The 18408-nt window shown below is 38.2% G+C and overlaps 2 protein-coding genes across 3 annotated transcripts; both read left to right on the forward strand.

Moving 5' to 3' along the window:
• The first annotated feature begins 654 nt into the window (after positions 1 to 654).
• On the forward strand, positions 655 to 2818 carry LOC106410615. Its single transcript, XM_013851157.3, has 9 exons — positions 655 to 1028; positions 1103 to 1230; positions 1306 to 1377; positions 1461 to 1600; positions 1684 to 1798; positions 1893 to 1973; positions 2053 to 2190; positions 2288 to 2375; positions 2467 to 2818. Exons 1-9 carry the CDS (start codon positions 764 to 766, stop codon positions 2595 to 2597), a joined length of 1158 nt encoding a protein of 385 aa, XP_013706611.1. The 5' UTR covers positions 655 to 763; the 3' UTR covers positions 2598 to 2818.
• An 827-nt stretch (positions 2819 to 3645) lies between these two features.
• LOC106410614 lies at positions 3646 to 10283 on the forward strand. 2 transcript variants are annotated; one of them, XM_022707008.2, is made up of 5 exons: positions 3646 to 3971; positions 4436 to 4646; positions 4745 to 9478; positions 9571 to 9586; positions 10012 to 10283. In XM_022707008.2, the coding sequence occupies exons 1-3, from the start codon at positions 3810 to 3812 to the stop codon at positions 9475 to 9477; spliced, it is 5106 nt and encodes a 1701-aa protein (XP_022562729.2). In that variant the 5' UTR covers positions 3646 to 3809; the 3' UTR covers position 9478; positions 9571 to 9586; positions 10012 to 10283. The 2 variants fall into 2 exon arrangements, with proteins under 2 accessions (XP_022562729.2, XP_013706610.2); XM_013851156.3 differs by lacking the exon at positions 10012 to 10283 and having other exon boundaries at positions 3650 to 3971; positions 9571 to 9708.
• The last annotated feature ends 8125 nt before the right edge of the window (positions 10284 to 18408 follow it).

The raw sequence follows: 18408 nt of genomic DNA on the forward strand, positions 1-18408 counted from the left end.
GGTTAGGGTTTTAGACGATTTATTTTAGCTTTGGGATTTAGATTTTATTGTGCTGATAACGTGTTGTGAAACTAGAGAATAAAGTCTATGTTTCTGTATTATTCAGGAACCCTTTTATATATAGAGAATTACACCATCATAGAATAATGGAAAGATTAAAGAAAGGAAATACAAATATGGAAAGAGTACAAATCATAATCTAATAAGGAAAATGCAAGATGCCGACTCTCTCTCTCTCTCTACTCACGGTCGACTTTCTCTATCTCTAGCATTGGCCGGTTATGAACCGGACCGGTTATGGACCGGGCCGGTTATGGACCGGGCCGGTTGTGGACCGGGTCGGTTATGGACATCCATTTATAACATTGCAATAATTAATAGGACAAATGTCATGTTTTTATTGAGTTAAGCGTTTATAAGAAAATCAATTTTAATTAAAAGTACAAATTGTATTATACTATTAATATTTATCTGCTAAGAATTTATTTTTAAGAAACTATCCAATAAGGATGATGCTCTTAGTTACATTCAAATCTTCGAGGGCACATGTCTTGCTTCTGTATTAATAATACCCAACAGTTAAGGTTTCTGTTTCTCGTTAATCATGTTCTTAACTTAATATCCGGGTTCAAAATGGGTCAACAGAAAAGCCCATCGATTAAGCGTCAACATACAGACTTGTTTTTTTTTGGGAAATTAGTTTTCATTTTCCTTTTGTTCTCAACTCTTATTTTTCGATTTCAGTTTCTCATACTGAGCAAAGATGGATTCGATACCAAGAAAGCGACCCAAATCGGAAACCAAAACCCCAAAACGGAGGAACCCTAAATCCTCTCATTCTCCGATCAGATCACTACTCGAGCCACCACAAAGCTTCTTCCCTTCCAAGGAAGAATTCATTAAACTCCTCACGATGTTGCTCATCGCTTGTGCAGTAGCTTTCACCTGCAGTTTCCTCGCTAAGCATCTGGCCTCAGACCCTAAATCTTTCTGCGACAGTGACTCAGATTTCATCGACTCGGATTTAGGTAAGCTCGAGATTCATAAAGTTGATCTCTTTCTTCATGGTTGACACTTTCTCAGCTCAATTTCGTTGCCACAGATTCGTGTGAACCATGCCCGGTTAATGGGGAATGTCACCAAGGGAAGTTGCAATGTAATCATGGTTACAGAAAGCAAGGGACTTTATGTATAGAAGATGGAGCTATCAATGAATCAACTAAGAAACTGGTATTGAGTTATATACTAACCGAAGTTTAGTTTGGCTTAAACATGTTTGCAACTGGTTGTGTTGTTGTTCATCAGGTTAGGCATTTCGAGAGAATAGTTTGTGAGGCATATGCTCTTACTGAATGCTATGGTACCGGGACCATTTGGGTAAGTTTCTGCTTCTTCTTTAAATTTAGTGTTGTTGTTTAACGAGTGAGCATTGCACTGAGCTGTTTTCATTTATCTTTTAGGTTCCAGAGAATGGTGTTTGGAAAGATCTACGTATAGGCGGTTTCATGGATAACTTTGACGAGTCTGCTTTCGATTTTGTGAAAGCAAAGGCAGTAGAAGCTGTGGCAGAGTTGCTAGAGATGAGGACTAATGCTAATGGGTTAGTATTTTCATCATTGGGTGGAAGTTTCCTCGTTGCTAAAGATTTTCTTACTTTGTATATTATTATCTGTTGATGTGAAGGATCAATGAATTGAAGTGCCCTGAACAGCTAATGGAAAGTTACAAGCCTTTGACTTGCCGCGTACAACAATGGCTCTTGCAGCACATCGTTATTGTCTCGTCCTCCTGCGCAATGGTAATCTATTCGTAGAAAAAAAAAACATGTCTTTGAGTAGTTTAGTGTACTTGATCAACATCTTCAAGCTTGTTCACAGTGTTGAGATGTACAGCTTGTTACATGCGCAATGTTGCTTAGGATAATCCAGCGGAAGCGACATTTTTCAAGTAGAGTCGAAGAACTATACGACCAGGTACACCTACAGAATCTCGATTAATCAATTATCAAATTGTCTTTGTGTCTAAGTCTTTGTTTTGAATCTGATACGTTAGGTCTGTGACTTCCTGGAAGAGAATGCAGTGACATCGAACTCTGCAGACAGTAACTGCGAGCCTTGGGTTATCGCATCACGGTTGCGTGATCATCTCCTTTTGCCTAGAGAAAGAAGAGATCCTCTCTTATGGACTAAGGTATCCTTTAGTCTCTACCATGTCTATAACCGAATCTCATTGTTTATTTTCGATTTTATGTTGAGTTCTTTATATTCCTGGTTGATTTTATTTATAGGTTGAGGAGTTGATACAAGAGGATTCACGTATAGATAGATATCCGAAAATCATAAAGGGTGAACAAAAGGTTGTATGGGAATGGCAAGGTATGGCATCAGCATAGTTCTTTTTTATCCTCTTTTCACTCGTAGATTTCTATTCATAGAAAGTTGTTTCCTCATCAATGAATGGTTTCAGTTGAAGGTTCACTTAGCTTATCCAAGCTAAAGAAACGGCGAGAGACGCAGAAGAAAGTTAGACAAATCAGTGACTCGAAAACAATTTTGCAAGATAATTACAACATAAGAATCGCAGAGGCTAGCTCTTAGTACATTTACAACAAAGACCAATGTAGAAGCTTGTTGGTGCTTGATTCTTCAGGTAATGGTAAAAGATCCAAGAATGCAGGGAAGCATTGTTGATCTTTCCTTTCTGTTGATTTTCTGTTCATGATTAATGATATGAAATTGTAGTAGATGAAGAAGAGTAGTTACTTGTTGAATTGAGGAACCTGGTTTGGATCAAGAAGATGAAATTTTGAATTCTGTCATTGGTACGGTTACTATGGTACAATTGCGGTTCAAGTTGACTCTGTGACCGCGGTTAACTAAAGGAGATGCGATTGTTAAAGTCTTGTAAAAAGAGAGAATCAAAACGAAAGAAGAAATAATTTGATTTATACTATATACTTGGGTTTACGAAGTGGTATTACTTTTGCTAGTTAATGGAACGCACAGTACAATACTGCCTTTTTGGCATTCTCCAAGATTACCTTCCCTACGAAGTTTACCTTCCCTATGAAGTTTTACTTCGCTCTCCTTTCATAATGCTATTACTTCCTCCGTTTCATTCACAATAGATGATTATTGTGATGTTATTTCTTAATGTACAAAGGTTAAGAAATTTACTTTTCTCTAAAAAGTAGTTTTAAAAATATAATTTAAAAGTCATCCAACTAATTACAAAAATGACTACAACATCTAATTGGTTACACAGTTTTCAATAAAGTTAAAAATAACATAAAAATATCACAACATCATCTATTTTGAAACAACAAAAATCTTCTAAAACATTATCTATTATGAAACAGGAGTATTATTTTCTGTTCATACAAAGAGGGACCTTGTTTGAGATTGAATTGAGAAGATGTAATTCGAATTGGAGTGGTACTGTTACTACTGTACATTTCCGGTTTCCTTTATACCGGGGGAGTTGACCGTGACCGAGTAAAGGAATGTGTACACATTTAAAAAGAGAGAAATAAAGGAAAGAAGGAATAAATGAGATTATACTTTGATTTAGGAAGTGGCATTACTTTTGCTAGTTAATGGTGGTAACACAGCACAGTTATACCTTTACGGGCAACCAATCAAGTTTAGGTCTTTTGGTTTTCCCCGTACGAAGAGTGTGTCCCATCATCGTTTCGTTTACAGGGACTCCTTAGTTCCCAAGTTTATCTTCCCCATGAAGTTTCCTTGCCTTCTCTTCTTTAAAAGCTTCACCACACGCAGAGAGAAACCAAACCACAAAGAGAAACAAAAATGGCCGAAGCAGCAAAGCAACACATTGATCAGATTAGGAAGACTAAGTTTTCTATCGGGGGTGATGAGAATCCGTTGACGGAGGATCTTCATCAGGCCGTGAAGAACCTCTCCGCTGAACTCTACGCCAAGGATGTTCACTTCCTCATGGAGCTTATCCAAGTAAGTTTACTCTCTTTCTCTCTAATGTACTATCCTCTCTGTTTCTCTGTTTATTTCGGCTTTTCTATATTGTCAGATTTATCCGTACAGTTTTTGGTTAAAGATATGTGTATAGCTGGTCTGATTTTGAGCGTGCTAAAAGAAACTCATGGTTTTACATGAAAATGTTGAACTGGAACTGAATTCATACTCATCGTGTTTCATATGATTGTGGCCTTGGTTTCTTGTATACAGTTAGAATCTTGTTTGGTCTTTCTCTCACACACATATACAGAAAACCAATGAACGTAAATTGTTTCTAGCTTTAACTTTTGAAGTGTAAATGCAACTGTGTTCAGAAAATAGTTAAGACTTTTTATATGCTACAAAGATCACAACGCAACAAACTTTTTGTTATCTTTCTATACATTTGGTAATGCCGCTAGACATTAATATTTCTGTTTCTTTGTATTTTTTTTTCGCAGAACGCTGAGGATAATGAGTACCCTGAAGGTGTGGATCCATGTCTTGAATTTGTCATCACATCGGATGACATCACAGCCACTGGAGCTCCGGCAACTCTCCTCATCTTCAACAATGAGAAGGGTTTTTCTGAGAAAAACATTGAGTCCATCTGCAGTGTTGGAAGGTCCACCAAAAAAGGAAACCGAAAACGTGGATACATTGGAGAGAAAGGTATTATACTTTTGTCTTTTACTATGACTGAACTCAAGACAAAACCCTTGTTCTTAACATTACATTGTGTGTTCTGTTTCCTTCCTTCATGGTGGCAGGAATCGGTTTCAAGAGTGTGTTTCTGATCACTTCTCGGCCTTACATCTTCAGCAAAGGCTACCAAATCCGGTTTAACGAGGACCCTTGCAGCTACTGCAGCCTTGGTTACATCGTTCCCGAGTGGGTTGACCATCATCCTTCTCCTGCCGACATACAAAGGATTTACGGCTCAGGTTCTGCTCTTCCTACCACAACCATAATCTTGCCCTTGAAGGGTGACAAAGTCAAGCCGGTGAAGGAACAGCTCTCTAGTGTCCACCCTGAAGTCCTCTTGTTCCTCTCCAAGATCAAGCGTCTCTCCATCAGGGAACACTGCCAGAATCCAAACCTCAGCACCGTGAACTCAATCGGTATCGTGAGCGAAACTGACTTCATGACGAGGAAGAGCATTGACGCTGAGTCCTACACCATCCATCTCTCCGCTAGCGAAACTGACTCCGAGAAGCAGTGCAGTTACTACATGTGGAGGCAGAAGTTCCCTGTGAGACATGAGAACCGTGTGGAAAGAAGATCCGAAGTTGAGGACTGGGTGATCACTTTAGCGTTTCCGTTCGGAGAGCGTCTTGGCCGCGGTGACAGCTCTCCTGGTATCTACGCCTTTCTTCCGACAGAGATGGTCACAAACTTACCTTTCATCATACAAGCGGACTTCATCTTAGCATCCTCAAGAGAAACCATACTCCTTGACGACATATGGAACCAAGGGATTCTCAACTGCGTACCCTCAGCTTTTGTCAACGCGTTCACATCCTTGGTGAAGAAGACGGATGCTCCTGTCTCCAGCTTGCTTCCTGCTTTTAACTTCTTGCCTGTTAGGCAATCTAGCTACCCCAAGCTGAACGTTGTCCGAGAATCTATCAAGGCCAAGGTCTGTGCAGAGGAAATTGTACCAAGCGTCTCGCATTCAGGACAGAAGTTATTCCACAGACCGTGCGAAGTGGGTCGTCTTGTTCCTGCCTTCTGGGACATTTTGGTGAAAGCGAGAAGAGAGAAGGCGAGTCTGAACAACATCTCGTCTCATGGTATCTACGTTTTGGATTCTTCCTTTGACAGAGCGGAGAACGACGGCGTTCTTGACTTCTTGGGTTTGAAGCAAGTCAGCAACGAGTGGTACGCTAAGTGCATCCAGGGATGCGATCTCGTGAGGAGCGTGTCGGAAGATACTTACGTGGAGGTTCTTCTTTTCGTAGCTGAAAATTGGCAGTCCATGTTTCAGGGGACCAACATGGTGAAAGTTCCGATTCTCAAGTACGTTGTCCGAAAGGGAGTGACCTATCTCAGCAGTTTGTCTGACTTCAGTCCTAGGACGCTGTGCTTCCCGACAGTCAAGAACCAGGAGTGGTTACTTGACTGGAGCGATGAGTTCAGATGCATGTCTAACTTTGTTTTCATGCCACAGCCAACCCTGGTAGTTTTGAGAGCTTGTTCCAAGAAGGATACAGTACTTAATTGGTTCAAAGGGAAGATCAAAGTCACCACTCTTAGCTTCTCCGATTACACAAAACGTCTCTTAGAGAATCTTGGTGGAGATAAGAGGCTCGTCCTTGCGTATGCACACTTTCTGCATCACTCAATCTCCAGAAAGTTTTTAACAGAAGACGAGGGTGTCAAGTGCTGCAAAGACATGCCGCTTGTGGACAACTACGGTAACGTCAACACAAGCAGAACCGGCGTGCTTGTTCCCGCTAGCCAAGGCAAATGGATTAGCTTAACCGGCTCAAATCCGTGGAGACAAGACGGGTACATTGAGCTTTGGGAAGAGTATCTGTCTTCCGGTAGGTTCGCTGGTGTTCTCTCTAGTCACAAAGCGCTTCTCCCCTTCTTGAAATATTACGCCAACGCTGGAGACGTACCTGAGATAACACCACCTAATGCAGCTATACCCGCCTTGTCCGGTGCTCTAAGGAAGGAGAACGCTTTGCTGCTCTTGAAGTGGATTCAGTCTAATAGATACTCTCTTCCTTCCAAGTTTATGGACTCTGTTAAAGGAGGAAGCTGGCTGAGAACAACGATGAATGGTTCCTCTGACTATCGACCACCTTGTCAGTCCTTTTACCATACTTCATCATGGGGAAGTATTCTGCAAGGCGGATCGATTCTTGTGGATATCCCACTTGTTGACAGAAGCTTCTACGGGAAGGAGATTGAGAGCTACAAAGAGGAGCTGAAAGTTGCTGGTGTCATGTTTGAGTTCAGCCAGGCCTGTGAGTTCGTTGGTGACCACCTCATGCGTTTAGCTGAGACATCGTCCTTGTCAAGAGAGAATGTATTCTCTATTCTTAAATTCATCAGGTACTTGGGAGAGAAGCTCCTCTCGCCAGCTGATTTCATCAGAGCCGTTCAAAAAGGGTCTTGGCTTAAGACAGCTACCGGTTACAGATCTCCAGATGGTGCTGTTTTGTACAGCCAAGAGTGGAAAGCTGCGTCGCTGATCAGTGATATCCCCTTCATTGACAAGGATTGCTACGGTGAAGCTAACCTCAAGGGGTTTGAGAAGGAGCTTGAGTTGCTAGGCGTTGTGGTTCAGTTTTCTAATAATCACAGTCTCATCGTTTCTCACTTGAATGCTTCAAAGCTGAATTATCTCACAGCCGAAGCGATGCTCTTAGTACTTGACTGCATGCGCTATCTCAGTCCTCGGAAGCTGATCAGTCTCCTGAGAATTTCTCAGTGTTTCAAGACAAAGAATGGCTACAAAACTCCTGCTGAATGCTTCATACCTGATCCGGAATGGAGCTGTCTCGTCTCAGTCTTTGACTGCTTCCCTTTGATCGACGAGAGTTTCTACGGAAGCAAAATCTTTTCCTACAAGGAAGAGCTTAATCAGATCGGCGTTGTGGTCCAGCTTGAAGAAGCTGTGAAAGGGTTTGTGAGGACGTTTAAGCAGAAAGCTACTTCATCCTCCTGTCTAAACCGAGACACCTCCATGTCTCTCCTCTCATGCTACAAGAAACTGATGGAGAGTAGTCACAAGTTCCCTGAAGAGCTTATGAAAAGCTTCAAAGAGTTGCAATGGCTGCACACCACACTCGGCGACTTCCGTGCGCCGAAAGACTGCATCCTCTTTGAACAAGACTGGGAGCATCTCCGCCTCGTAGCAAACCTCCCCTTTATCAACGACAGCTCAAACTGGTACGGGAAGAGCATATACGGTTACAAGAATGATCTAAAGAGCTTGGGGGTTACAGTTGAGATGAGACAAGGCATGGGGCATGTGGGTAACTCCTTAAGCCTCCCTGATCCGTCTCGCATCACTCCTTTAAGCGCCATCTCTCTTCTTAAATGCGTCACCTTCTTGCTCGAGGAGGATAGATTTGGTAAACTTCCGAACGAGTTTCTTGATAAGGTTTCTTCTGTCAAGTGGTTGAAGACGCACGCCGGTTACCGCCGTCCCGAAGAGTGTCTCTTGTTTGATAACACCTGGGAGTTGGAGCGTTGTGATGGCCCTTTCATCGATGAAGAGTATTATGGAACAGAGCTTAAAGGTTTCAAGAAAGAGCTTGTTGCTATTGGAGTTGGTAACGATTCAGCCAAAGCTTGCAGGTTGCTTGCGACCCACGTTTACAATCATTCTGACTCTGACGCAATCTCCAAGATTTATCGGTTTCTCTCTAAATCTGAGTGGAGACCTGAGAGAGGTAGTGCGTCTGCGGGCCGTATCTGGATCCCTAGCGAGTGCAAATGGGCAGATGTCTCTAGCTGCGTTGTCTATGATAAAGACAAACTCTTTGGCACGAAGCTAAACGTTCTTGAAAACCATTACGACAGTCGTCTTCTTGACTTTTTCTCATCTGCGTTTGAGGTGAGAGCTAGCCCGTCCGTGGAAGATTACTGTGCTTTGTGGAAAGACTGGGAGAGAACCAAGGAGAGGCTGTCTTACGACGAGTGTTGTGCGTTTTGGAGATTCGTGGCTCGACACAGTTACACAACCAAAGCAGACAAGTTTCTGTCGGAATCGATCTCTCGTTTGCCTGTGAACACACCAGATTTCAGCAACAGTGGAGGGATTTTGCTGTGTGATAAGAGCGATGTGTTCGTTGCTGATGATTTGTTGTTAAAAGATCTTTTCACAGAGTCCCCTGTCTTCGTGTGGTACCCATCTCCAAGCATCCCTACCTTGTCACAGACCAAGCTTACAGAGATTTACAGGAAACTCGGTGTTAAAGAGATCTCCAAGTGCGTCGAGATGTCAGAAGCTAAGCTAACCGACGACGGAGTCAAGACCGAGCAGGGAGAGAATCATCTGATAGGAAGAGGGCTAGTGAGGCTCATTCTAGGGTTCCTCTCTGATCCGTCTCTCAAGATAGAAGCAGAGGAACGTTCTGAGATCATACAGGGTCTTGTTACCCTCAACGTTCTTGAAACTCCGGAGACGATCTCTACAGAGTATACGTTGAACCTACCGTCAAAGGGAGAGAAGCTGGTTGCGAAAGCCAAGAGGATGATAAGGTGGGAGAGGGAGAAAGGAATCGTGTACGCAGAGAAGATGGAGAAAGCGTGTGTGAAAAGAAAGGTTTTGGAGTACGCCACTTGTTTCGCTGAGGTGATTGCTAAAGGAGCGATGTGGCAGAGGGAAGAACTGATCGGAGGGTTGTCTGAGCTTGTGAAGATGGCTTATTTGGTTGAGTTCGATGAAGAGGCTTTGGAGTTTCTTATGAAGTCCAAAAACCTTCAGGTCTACGAAGAAGACGAGAAACTCATCTCTGATGCGTATCCTCTCAACAAAACTTAAGGTAATGTTTAATAAGCTTATATATTTTGGTATTTTTCTTTGTGAATGTAAAAGTTGAAGCAAAAAAATTTCTCTCTTTTTTTGGTTTTGCAGGTGCCTTCTATCACAAGTAAACACAGGGATCTCTATCTATTTCGTTTGTATGCTTCTTCTATTTTGTTATTCTGCATCGTTTGTGAACCCTTATGACTCTTTCTACTATGTTCTATAAAATAATTTGATATTTTGGTATTACCTTTTAGTATTAGAAAGGTGATATATTCAAATATTGTTCTTCTCACATCGTTTGTGAACCCTTATGACTCTTTCTACTATGTTTCTATAAAATAATTTGATATTTTGGTATTACCTTTTAGTATTAGAAAGCTGATATATTCAAATATTGTTCTGGATTTTTCCGATGGACGTAATGTGGCATTTCTTGTAGTGTAAGGGATTTGACAAAATATAAACCTTGTATAGAATAGGATATGCTCAACGCTTCGGTCGTAAGTCCTAACAAATAGATTCTTGATGTCTTTGCCACTCTGCTAGTGTACATCTATAAAGAAGTTGATTCCTGGAGGAGGAACCATGTGTTCCTCAAGGCATGGATGCTTATATGGAAGAGCTTAAGTAATTCCAATCAAAGATGATCAGTTAGGACCGCGTTGGAACAGGATGTGGGGGTAAGCTGTTTCATTTACGAGCAGCTCTCAAGGTGATGTGTTGATTCAGAGCTTATTGTTCTTCTCTTAACGTCCTAGCTCGCATGTTGGGCTGCATATATGCTTAAGAAGAACATATTGGCTATTTTAGTTGCACCACGCCTTGATCTTGGCTTTTTATAGTTTTCTTCTTTTATTTTATGCTGGCCCGTCTCATTACTTTACTAACCGTTGTGAAAGTAATGGAAAAATTTATCTATATCCATAATATAGAGGTTCTTTATATAAGAGATTACACCGTCATAAATAAATGAAAAGATTACAAATCATAATCTCTTGGTTATGAGCTATCCACAATATGGTTCATAACACTCTCCCTTGGATGCCATAACTATTTAGAACTTGTAATGTGCTTTAATGTTGCCTCATTAAAACATTACCAGGAAAACCCAATTGGGAAAAAACCATGGTGAAGAAAAAAGAGTACAACACACATTACTCCTCCTGATTTGGACATTACTGAAGGTCCCTTGGACCTCTCCAATTTTCTGCAATCTGTGGGTGATGGAGATATTGGGCAGAATATGCTTCGTCCTCGAACATGATAGTTGGTTCTTCTTTACCATCGGTCATGCCACAATCTGATCGAACATATTGAGTCATCGACCTCAAATACACACACACGAAATCTTGGATGATGTTGCTGTGATATGCGTGTACCACCATGTGTAAAACATAACCTGTCTGAAAACAAATCAACAAAACCAAATAACCCCTCTTTGGGCTGGTTAGTATAAAATAAACCAAAATCAAAGGCTTCTTCATCGTCCTTCTTATGGACCAATCAAATCAGTGTTTAAATCAAGACTTCTGCATCGTCCATCTCTGGACTAAATGGACTTCTTTATCGTCCACATTTGGACTGAATGGATCAGTGTCCAAAACAAGTGATCTCACGCCCATGTACTAGATAATGAGTGAGACTGGTCCATATTAAATCTCTTGAGTACCCTTTTCTGTATATACTATTTGATGCACAAGGATTTCATTGTTAATGTACTCAAGCTGTAATCCCAAACAAAACTTTATTTTCCAAGATCTTTCATCTCAAACTCTTTCTTGAGATATTCAATTGTTTGGGAAATTGTATCCAGAGGTTCCTAGGATATTCAGATCATATACTTTGATGATTATCAATATTGTTCTCGAGAACTTGTTGTACTTTCAGCTCAATACCCTCTAGTACTTTCATTATCCAGTGGACCATATAAATATGCAGTCACTACATCAATTTGATGCAAGTCTAATTTTCTCTCTTATATAGCCAGACTTATGAGAAATCTAAAAGTAGTTGCATCCACCACATGGGAGTATGTCTCCTCATAATCTATTACTGATCTTTGTGAGAATCCTTGTGCAACATCAGCTTTATATCTCACGATTTCTATTCCTCACAAGACCCGTTTATATCCACTGGTTTTAACATCATATGGCGTCTTAATCATATGGTCAAATACTCATTTCTTATTTAAACTATTTAACCCCACGTTTCCATTCAATCCAATCTGTTCTACGAGTGCGCACTCTTATATTGACGTGGGTTCATGATCCTCACTTATATTCATAAATTCAAGTGATACCTTGTATGCAAATAAATCATCTTATGTCGACATTCCTTATTGGTTCCATTATGTTCCAGACATGATATAATCGATTAAGATTCATTATTTTCAGGACCTTTAATACTTTGCAGCTTGGCGTCCCAAGCTACATTGTTTGGTACATGTACCTTAAAGCCGGCCGGCCTTATCTCCATGTCTGGGATGGTTTCCTTAGTAACCTCGGATTTGGATTTTGATTATCATTCTCTGCAGCTTCTTTTGTTTCTGAGGATTCTTATCTTTTGGAACCTATTGGTCTACCACATTTCATACATTGTCTAGACTCTGTAGCAACTTGACTGTGTCTCTTCTTGGACATCAAATTCGTTGGCGCTTTACAAGCTGATTTATATATGACTTAGTCATTCTTTTTCGGGTCAGCAAATGTGTCTAACATTTGATTAGCTAGCTTTGTAAATGTATAATCTTTGGACGTCTATTTCACATTCTTTAGTCCGAGGATCTTGCCAAGACATTGATGGTTGATTCCATTCTATTTCTTTTACCATTCTTTTACCAGCTTTATTATTTTTTCTCCTCCTGGTCTTAAAATAATCCGTGTACCTGGCCTCAAATATAATCACCCATAGTTGGCTCAAAGTACTTTATTATTGTGGGAGAATCATATCCAACATATATCTTCATCCTCCTTTTGAGGTCCCATCTTAGTTCTCTGTGGTGAAGCAATTAGTACATAGACAGCACATCCAAATGTCTTATGATGGGGTATGTCTGGCTCTTGACCCGTTAATAATTATGATAGGGGATATCTATGCTCACTAAATGGCCTGATGCGTATTAACTTAGGTGCATGTAAATTTCGTGTGGTCTATCCGTTCTTGGTATGGACATGTATCACATAATTGTCCACACTTACCCCATGGACATACCATAATCATTTAAATGCTTGGGACATGTATTCACCAGTATTATCTAGACATATAGTCTTTATTATGAAAAAGGGGCTCGTAGCCGTTTTACTGGTGATGGCCTAATGAGTTTCCCTTGTGTACATGCTACATACGTGAGATTCTTTGGGATAACTCTTCTTATCTTTTAATGTGTGCATTTTGAATATCAATTTTCGTATCATGTTTGGACCAGGATGGCCAACCCGGTCGTGCCATAAAGTGTATATTTTTGCAGGCTTTTAGCATCTATCATACTGATATATGCATAGTTTAGGTCAGTAGAGAATGCATGTATAGTCTTTAGGACTTATTATGGCCATGGGGGATTTATACATATATCTGAAGGAACTCTTTGTTTCCTTCGCCTATTGTTTCAATATGGAAACCATTCATTCTTATATCCTTAAAACTCAATAGGCTGCTCTTGTTCTTAGAGCTGGGTGAATATAAGACATCACTGATTTCTAGATGCATACCCTTAGGCAATAATATATTAGCCTAGCCATAGTCTTCTTTCAGACTGGCGATACCTGCTTTAGTACTTATATTGGCGTTTTTCAGTGTACTCATATAGAAAAATCATTCATTCATTTAATCTAAGCAGACAATGTAATAGAAATAAATTCAAGGAGATAAAAATTAGAGAAAGCATACAAGCAAAGGAATCACACAAGTTTGATGTCGAAATCAGATTATCAACTTGATTCTTTTAGGCAATCATAAGTCTCATATTCCATAAGATCATCTTGATCATGTTCGAAATTATTTTCACCATCTTTATAGACCAAGTGGGTTTCAGGATTCTTCCCTTTCAGACTCTCTTTGATAGAGGTCACAAAAATGTTTGGGAGTCCTTCATATCTTAGCCCAATGGTTCCCCATTCCACATCTATGGCACACTGATTTGGTCGAGCTTTGTGGTTTAAAGGATATACCACGGCCACTGCCTTGACCATGGCTCAAATTGGGTTGATACCCACGGCCTCTGCCATAGTGATTCCCACGTCCAAATGTGTTATAGTGGCCATGGCCACGTCCTTTCCACCCTCCACGGCCATGACCGTGTGGTCTATCATTCTGGACGTGGTTACCTTTTTTTTTTCTTCTGCGGCCTTATTGGTATCAGGTAATGGGGTTAATCCAGTAGGTTTTAATTCATTGTTTCTCATCAGTAATTCATTATTTTGTCCAGTTAGCAATATACTCATCCACAGACTTATAGTCCTAGATTCTGGGATTCCTCCAATCAAATAGGGTCTTTGGTAATAACACTGTTCTTTGGTGATCATATCTCGATTTTAACTCTGTCCAAAGGTCTAGAGGATTCTCTATAGTCAGATACTGATCTTTGAGACTTTTAATAAGATGATGACTAATAATTAAATATTGCACTGTATCAATCTTTCTCATCGGCATTATTGCCTTCTATGATACATTCACCAAGTCTTTTTGACTTTAGGATAATCTTTGTATCCATTGCCCACCGTAAATAATTATCTCCAAAGAGATTTAGGGCAGCAAAATCCAGGTTGATTTTCGACATCTCAAATCATATATCACTCAATATTGAGGTATAATTTTCATGTGGCCTTACTCTTAAAAACAATCAATTCAGATTTCAATTTTTGAGGACAATGAAACTATCAATCTTAAAGGCATTTAATCAGTCAGTCAATTTCTAGCAAGTCTCAGCAATACTATTTCTATGTGCTCATAATATTACTAGCAAAAACGGATTCAATTAATCATGCAATTAGGGTTTAACAATCAATGGATTTTAGCAAGACTAGTAAAAAGATTTATTAATCACTCAATCAGTTTCAAGGCTGGTTTTAGCAATATAAATTTCAATGAATCAGTTTCAAAGCTGATTTTAGCAATACTACAATATAGATTTCAAGCATGAATTTCAATGAATCAGTTTCAAGGCTGATTGGTATTTAGCATAAACCATGTGCAAATAATTTATCTAGTATCCGAATTTATCAAACCTCAAAAACATATAATCAAATCAATCAATTTAATCGAACTTAGCATACAATCTTAAACCTCAAGACATTAGATTTTATCATGAATCTATCAACCTAGCATACGGATTCTCAATTCTCAAAGACATCCAAATCAGATCAATATAATCTATCATACAGATTATTTAGGGTTTCTATTTAAAACAGATCAGATTACAAAACTATCATTCCTAGCAGATGATATTAAACCTCAAGAATCATGCAATCAGATCATTCAGATTTTAAACAAGTAAACCTCAATCAATCTATCAACCTATCGGATTATATAAGCAAAACAAGCTAGCAACCTATCGGATTCAATCAATATTTTAACAGGCTGGTCGGTTTAAACAATTTTAAATCAGATGAACAATTAACCAAGCAGGATGAGAAAATAAATCTATCAATTTAACGGTCAAACAATTCTAGCAACATAACATCAGATTCAATCAGATTTAAAACCTCAATGATCAAAACCGAAAACAGTTTTGATTTCAAAATATCCGATTAGGGTTTTAATATGTGATTTGATAATTATAGTATAATTAATTCTGATACTTATATTATTTAGAGTTTATAGATATAGGGTTAGGGTTTATCGGATTTTAACTTGTAAAAACCGATTTGGGGTTTTAATCATGTAGGAACATGATTTAGGGTTTGGGGTATCGAACTTTTAGAGCTTCGATTTACTCAACTAAGATTTTTGATCTATTACCCTATGGTTTTGATTCATAAAGATTAGAGTTTTAAGGTTTCATTCTTTATCAATCAATCCATGTTCGATTATGGGTTCTTAGGTTTTGAATTACCTTTTAACCTTAGATGATTGTTGAATCGGACCACCAAAGGAGTTGAGCCGCGAGCTGGACACGAACGGGACGCGAGCTGGAATGGATCGAGTCGCTTCTATCGGGTCGCGGACGTCCTTTGTTGCTTGATCGGGAACGCCTTGATCGTCGGACGCAAGATGTCTGATGCTGTCGCGAACGAGGAAGAGGTCACGTGCTGGAGCTGCTCTCGGGTCGCGAACGTCTGAGTTAGGATCAGGAACGCCTTGGGATGAAACTGATCGGGGACGCGAGCTGGAACATATGCGGGAACAAAAGACGCGATTGGGGTTTAGGGTTCGTCGGATCGCCGGCTAGAGTTAGGGTTTTAGGGTTTTTCGATTTGGGTATTAGCTTAGGGATTTAGAGTTTCGTGTTGATAACGTGTTGTGAAAGTAATGGAAAAGTCTATCTATATTCATAACGTAGAGGTTCCTTATATATGAGATTACACCGTCATAGATAAATGAAAAGATTATAAATCATAATCTTTTGGTTACGAGCCATCCACAATATGGTTCATAATACTATGCAAGTTCTAATAATTTAGAAACAAACAAATGTTTTTTTTGCAAAAAAAACCCTAAAATTTGGAAAAATGCTTTAAACTCTTAAAAAGTTGTAAAACATTTTGGACACTATGCAAAAACACCATTGCACTTGCCTAGAATTATAAGTTATACAGTTTAGACCATATATTTACAATTTTCAAAATTTTCCCGTAATGATCAGGTTTTGAAGCTTTTTGGATCCTATCAATCTAATAACGATTCGGCAAATACAGGAGTATGTAGACTTGTAGTTGAATGTTTACGGCAAGAAAGTGAAAAAGGAGGATGAAAATTTGGGGCTAAGCTTAGAATATTACATTAGTAATTCAAAATGTGCAATAATATATACTCCCTCTGTTTCAAAATACATGAAATTTTAGGTTATGACACAAATATTAAGAAACTTGTTTTTTTATCTAAAAAATATCATTAAAATATAAATTAAAAATTATTCAACCAATCACAAAACATACTATAAAATATGATTGGTTACACAGTTTTTGATAAAGTTAAAAGATACATTGAAATATGAAAACATCAAAAAACTCTCTAAAACATCAAAAAACTCTCTAAAACATCATCTATTTTAAAACGGAGGGAGTATAAAAAACTTCAAACGTTATAAGATAACAATTAAAATAGAGGAAGTCTTGGGTTGCATTATTATTTTGTCCTTGCCTTGTTGGAGAAATTCCCATATGATTAGTGTATGCTTCGGTCCAAGATTCTTTTTTTTTGTTCAGGGTCCACGTTAGCGTGATAAACTATTCTGAACATTAAGATTCAGACATGTAAGTATCATATAGAGATCTGTTTATTATAATAAAACTCGTATTTATTCGAAACCAGATATTGTTATTAATTTGTCGGTGAATGGGGTTTGTTTAAGAGTACTTTTGAGTAATGCCGAAGACTTTTTTTGTGTGAAAAGAATCATTTTATAACTGTACTTATTTATTTGACAAATTTCAAATTGTATTATACTAAAATAAAATAACATCTCTACTATATATGGAGTATAAGAAAACAAGTAGAGTGAATCGAAATAATTACATTCTATCTTCGGTAAACTTCAAAACCCAAGAAGCTAGTGGCACGTGCCCCATGACAGACATGTCATGTGATGTAATGTAACCTATTCTCTTTCTACAAAGACTCATAGCAAAAGTAAGCAATCAACAAAAAAAAAAAACAATATTGCGAAAATATGGAGGCGTTATTAGTTTAAGAATTCTTAAGGAATTATAAAATTTTAAGAATCTATTGTTATTGGTTTATGAATTTTTAAAATCTTTCCAAAATCCATTGTTATTGGTTTAAAGACTTTTAAATTCCATTCAAATCTTTTGTTATTCAAAAAGTTTAGTTTTTATTGATTTTGTTATTCTATTAAATTCTATGGTTATTGGGAGCTAAATTTTTTATATTTTTACTCATAAGCCTAGACTTTGAAAATATCATGTCTACTCATAAGAATTCTGAAATCTGTGTAGTAATAAAAACATTCACATACCGTATGATATATTTTTCTTGTTTGACCTGTTATTTTCAGAAGATCTCTTTGTCGGTTAGTTTCGTATTTTGTGTGTTCAAACATAATGTTTCGTTTGTAAGAGTGATGCCTCAAAAAAAATGTCAATGAAAATAAGATTGATAAAAATTTGTCACGTAATATGAAGATAAAAATGACTATTTTCATAACAAAGCAAAGAACAAACCATAACACAAAGAACCAATACCATAAAATGCATTTGCCTATGTGAACACACCAAACAATAATACTCTAGTGTCTCATCGAGATTCATTGTTGACTAAAATATTTTGTATATATTACATTAGAAGGAGAAACTTTTTGAAAACATACATTATGCAAATTCTTAATAATCAATAACAATCTATAGAAATGAATACAAAATATTTGATAGAAATTTAGAAAACATTTGTTAACTCTACTAAACTTTTAAAAATCTGTCAACTTTTAAAATCACTAAACTCTTTCCAAATTCTGGTTCCAATAACCCCTAAAAGGTAGCAAGAGTGACACAAACCAAATCATCTTGACAACTTTATCTCATGGATCAATAAAAAGTTAAAAACCAAACAAACTGCTATAATTTCGCCATTGTTTGTTAGGCAGAAAAATTATTGTGCATGTAGCTACTGTTTGCATTATTTACGGGAACATGTAATGTAATCGCTTGTATTAGTAGCACCACTAAATAGGAAAAAAATACCTACATTTTTTTTTGGTAATGTAATCCCTTTTGTTTTGTCCCAACTCCCAACTAAAACTGGTATTTTTTTGTTTTTTCAAATAATTCATAT

Source organism: Brassica napus, chromosome C7 (genome assembly GCF_020379485.1).
Source record: "Brassica napus cultivar Da-Ae chromosome C7, Da-Ae, whole genome shotgun sequence".
In the NCBI taxonomy this organism is placed as follows: Eukaryota; Viridiplantae; Streptophyta; class Magnoliopsida; order Brassicales; family Brassicaceae; genus Brassica; species Brassica napus.

Coding starts and splice junctions, on each gene's coding strand:
- LOC106410615 (XM_013851157.3), top strand. CDS start 764: ATGGATTCGATACCAAGAAAGCGACCCAAATCGGAAACCAAAACCCCA. Junction 1,231..1,305: donor ATGAATCAACTAAGAAACTG/GTATTGAGTTAT, acceptor GTTGTTCATCAG/GTTAGGCATTTCGAGAGAAT. Junction 2,376..2,466: donor GGTTGTATGGGAATGGCAAG/GTATGGCATCAG, acceptor GAATGGTTTCAG/TTGAAGGTTCACTTAGCTTA.
- LOC106410614 (XM_022707008.2), top strand. CDS start 3,810: ATGGCCGAAGCAGCAAAGCAACACATTGATCAGATTAGGAAGACTAAG. Junction 3,972..4,435: donor TCCTCATGGAGCTTATCCAA/GTAAGTTTACTC, acceptor TTTTTTTCGCAG/AACGCTGAGGATAATGAGTA. Junction 4,647..4,744: donor TGGATACATTGGAGAGAAAG/GTATTATACTTT, acceptor TCATGGTGGCAG/GAATCGGTTTCAAGAGTGTG.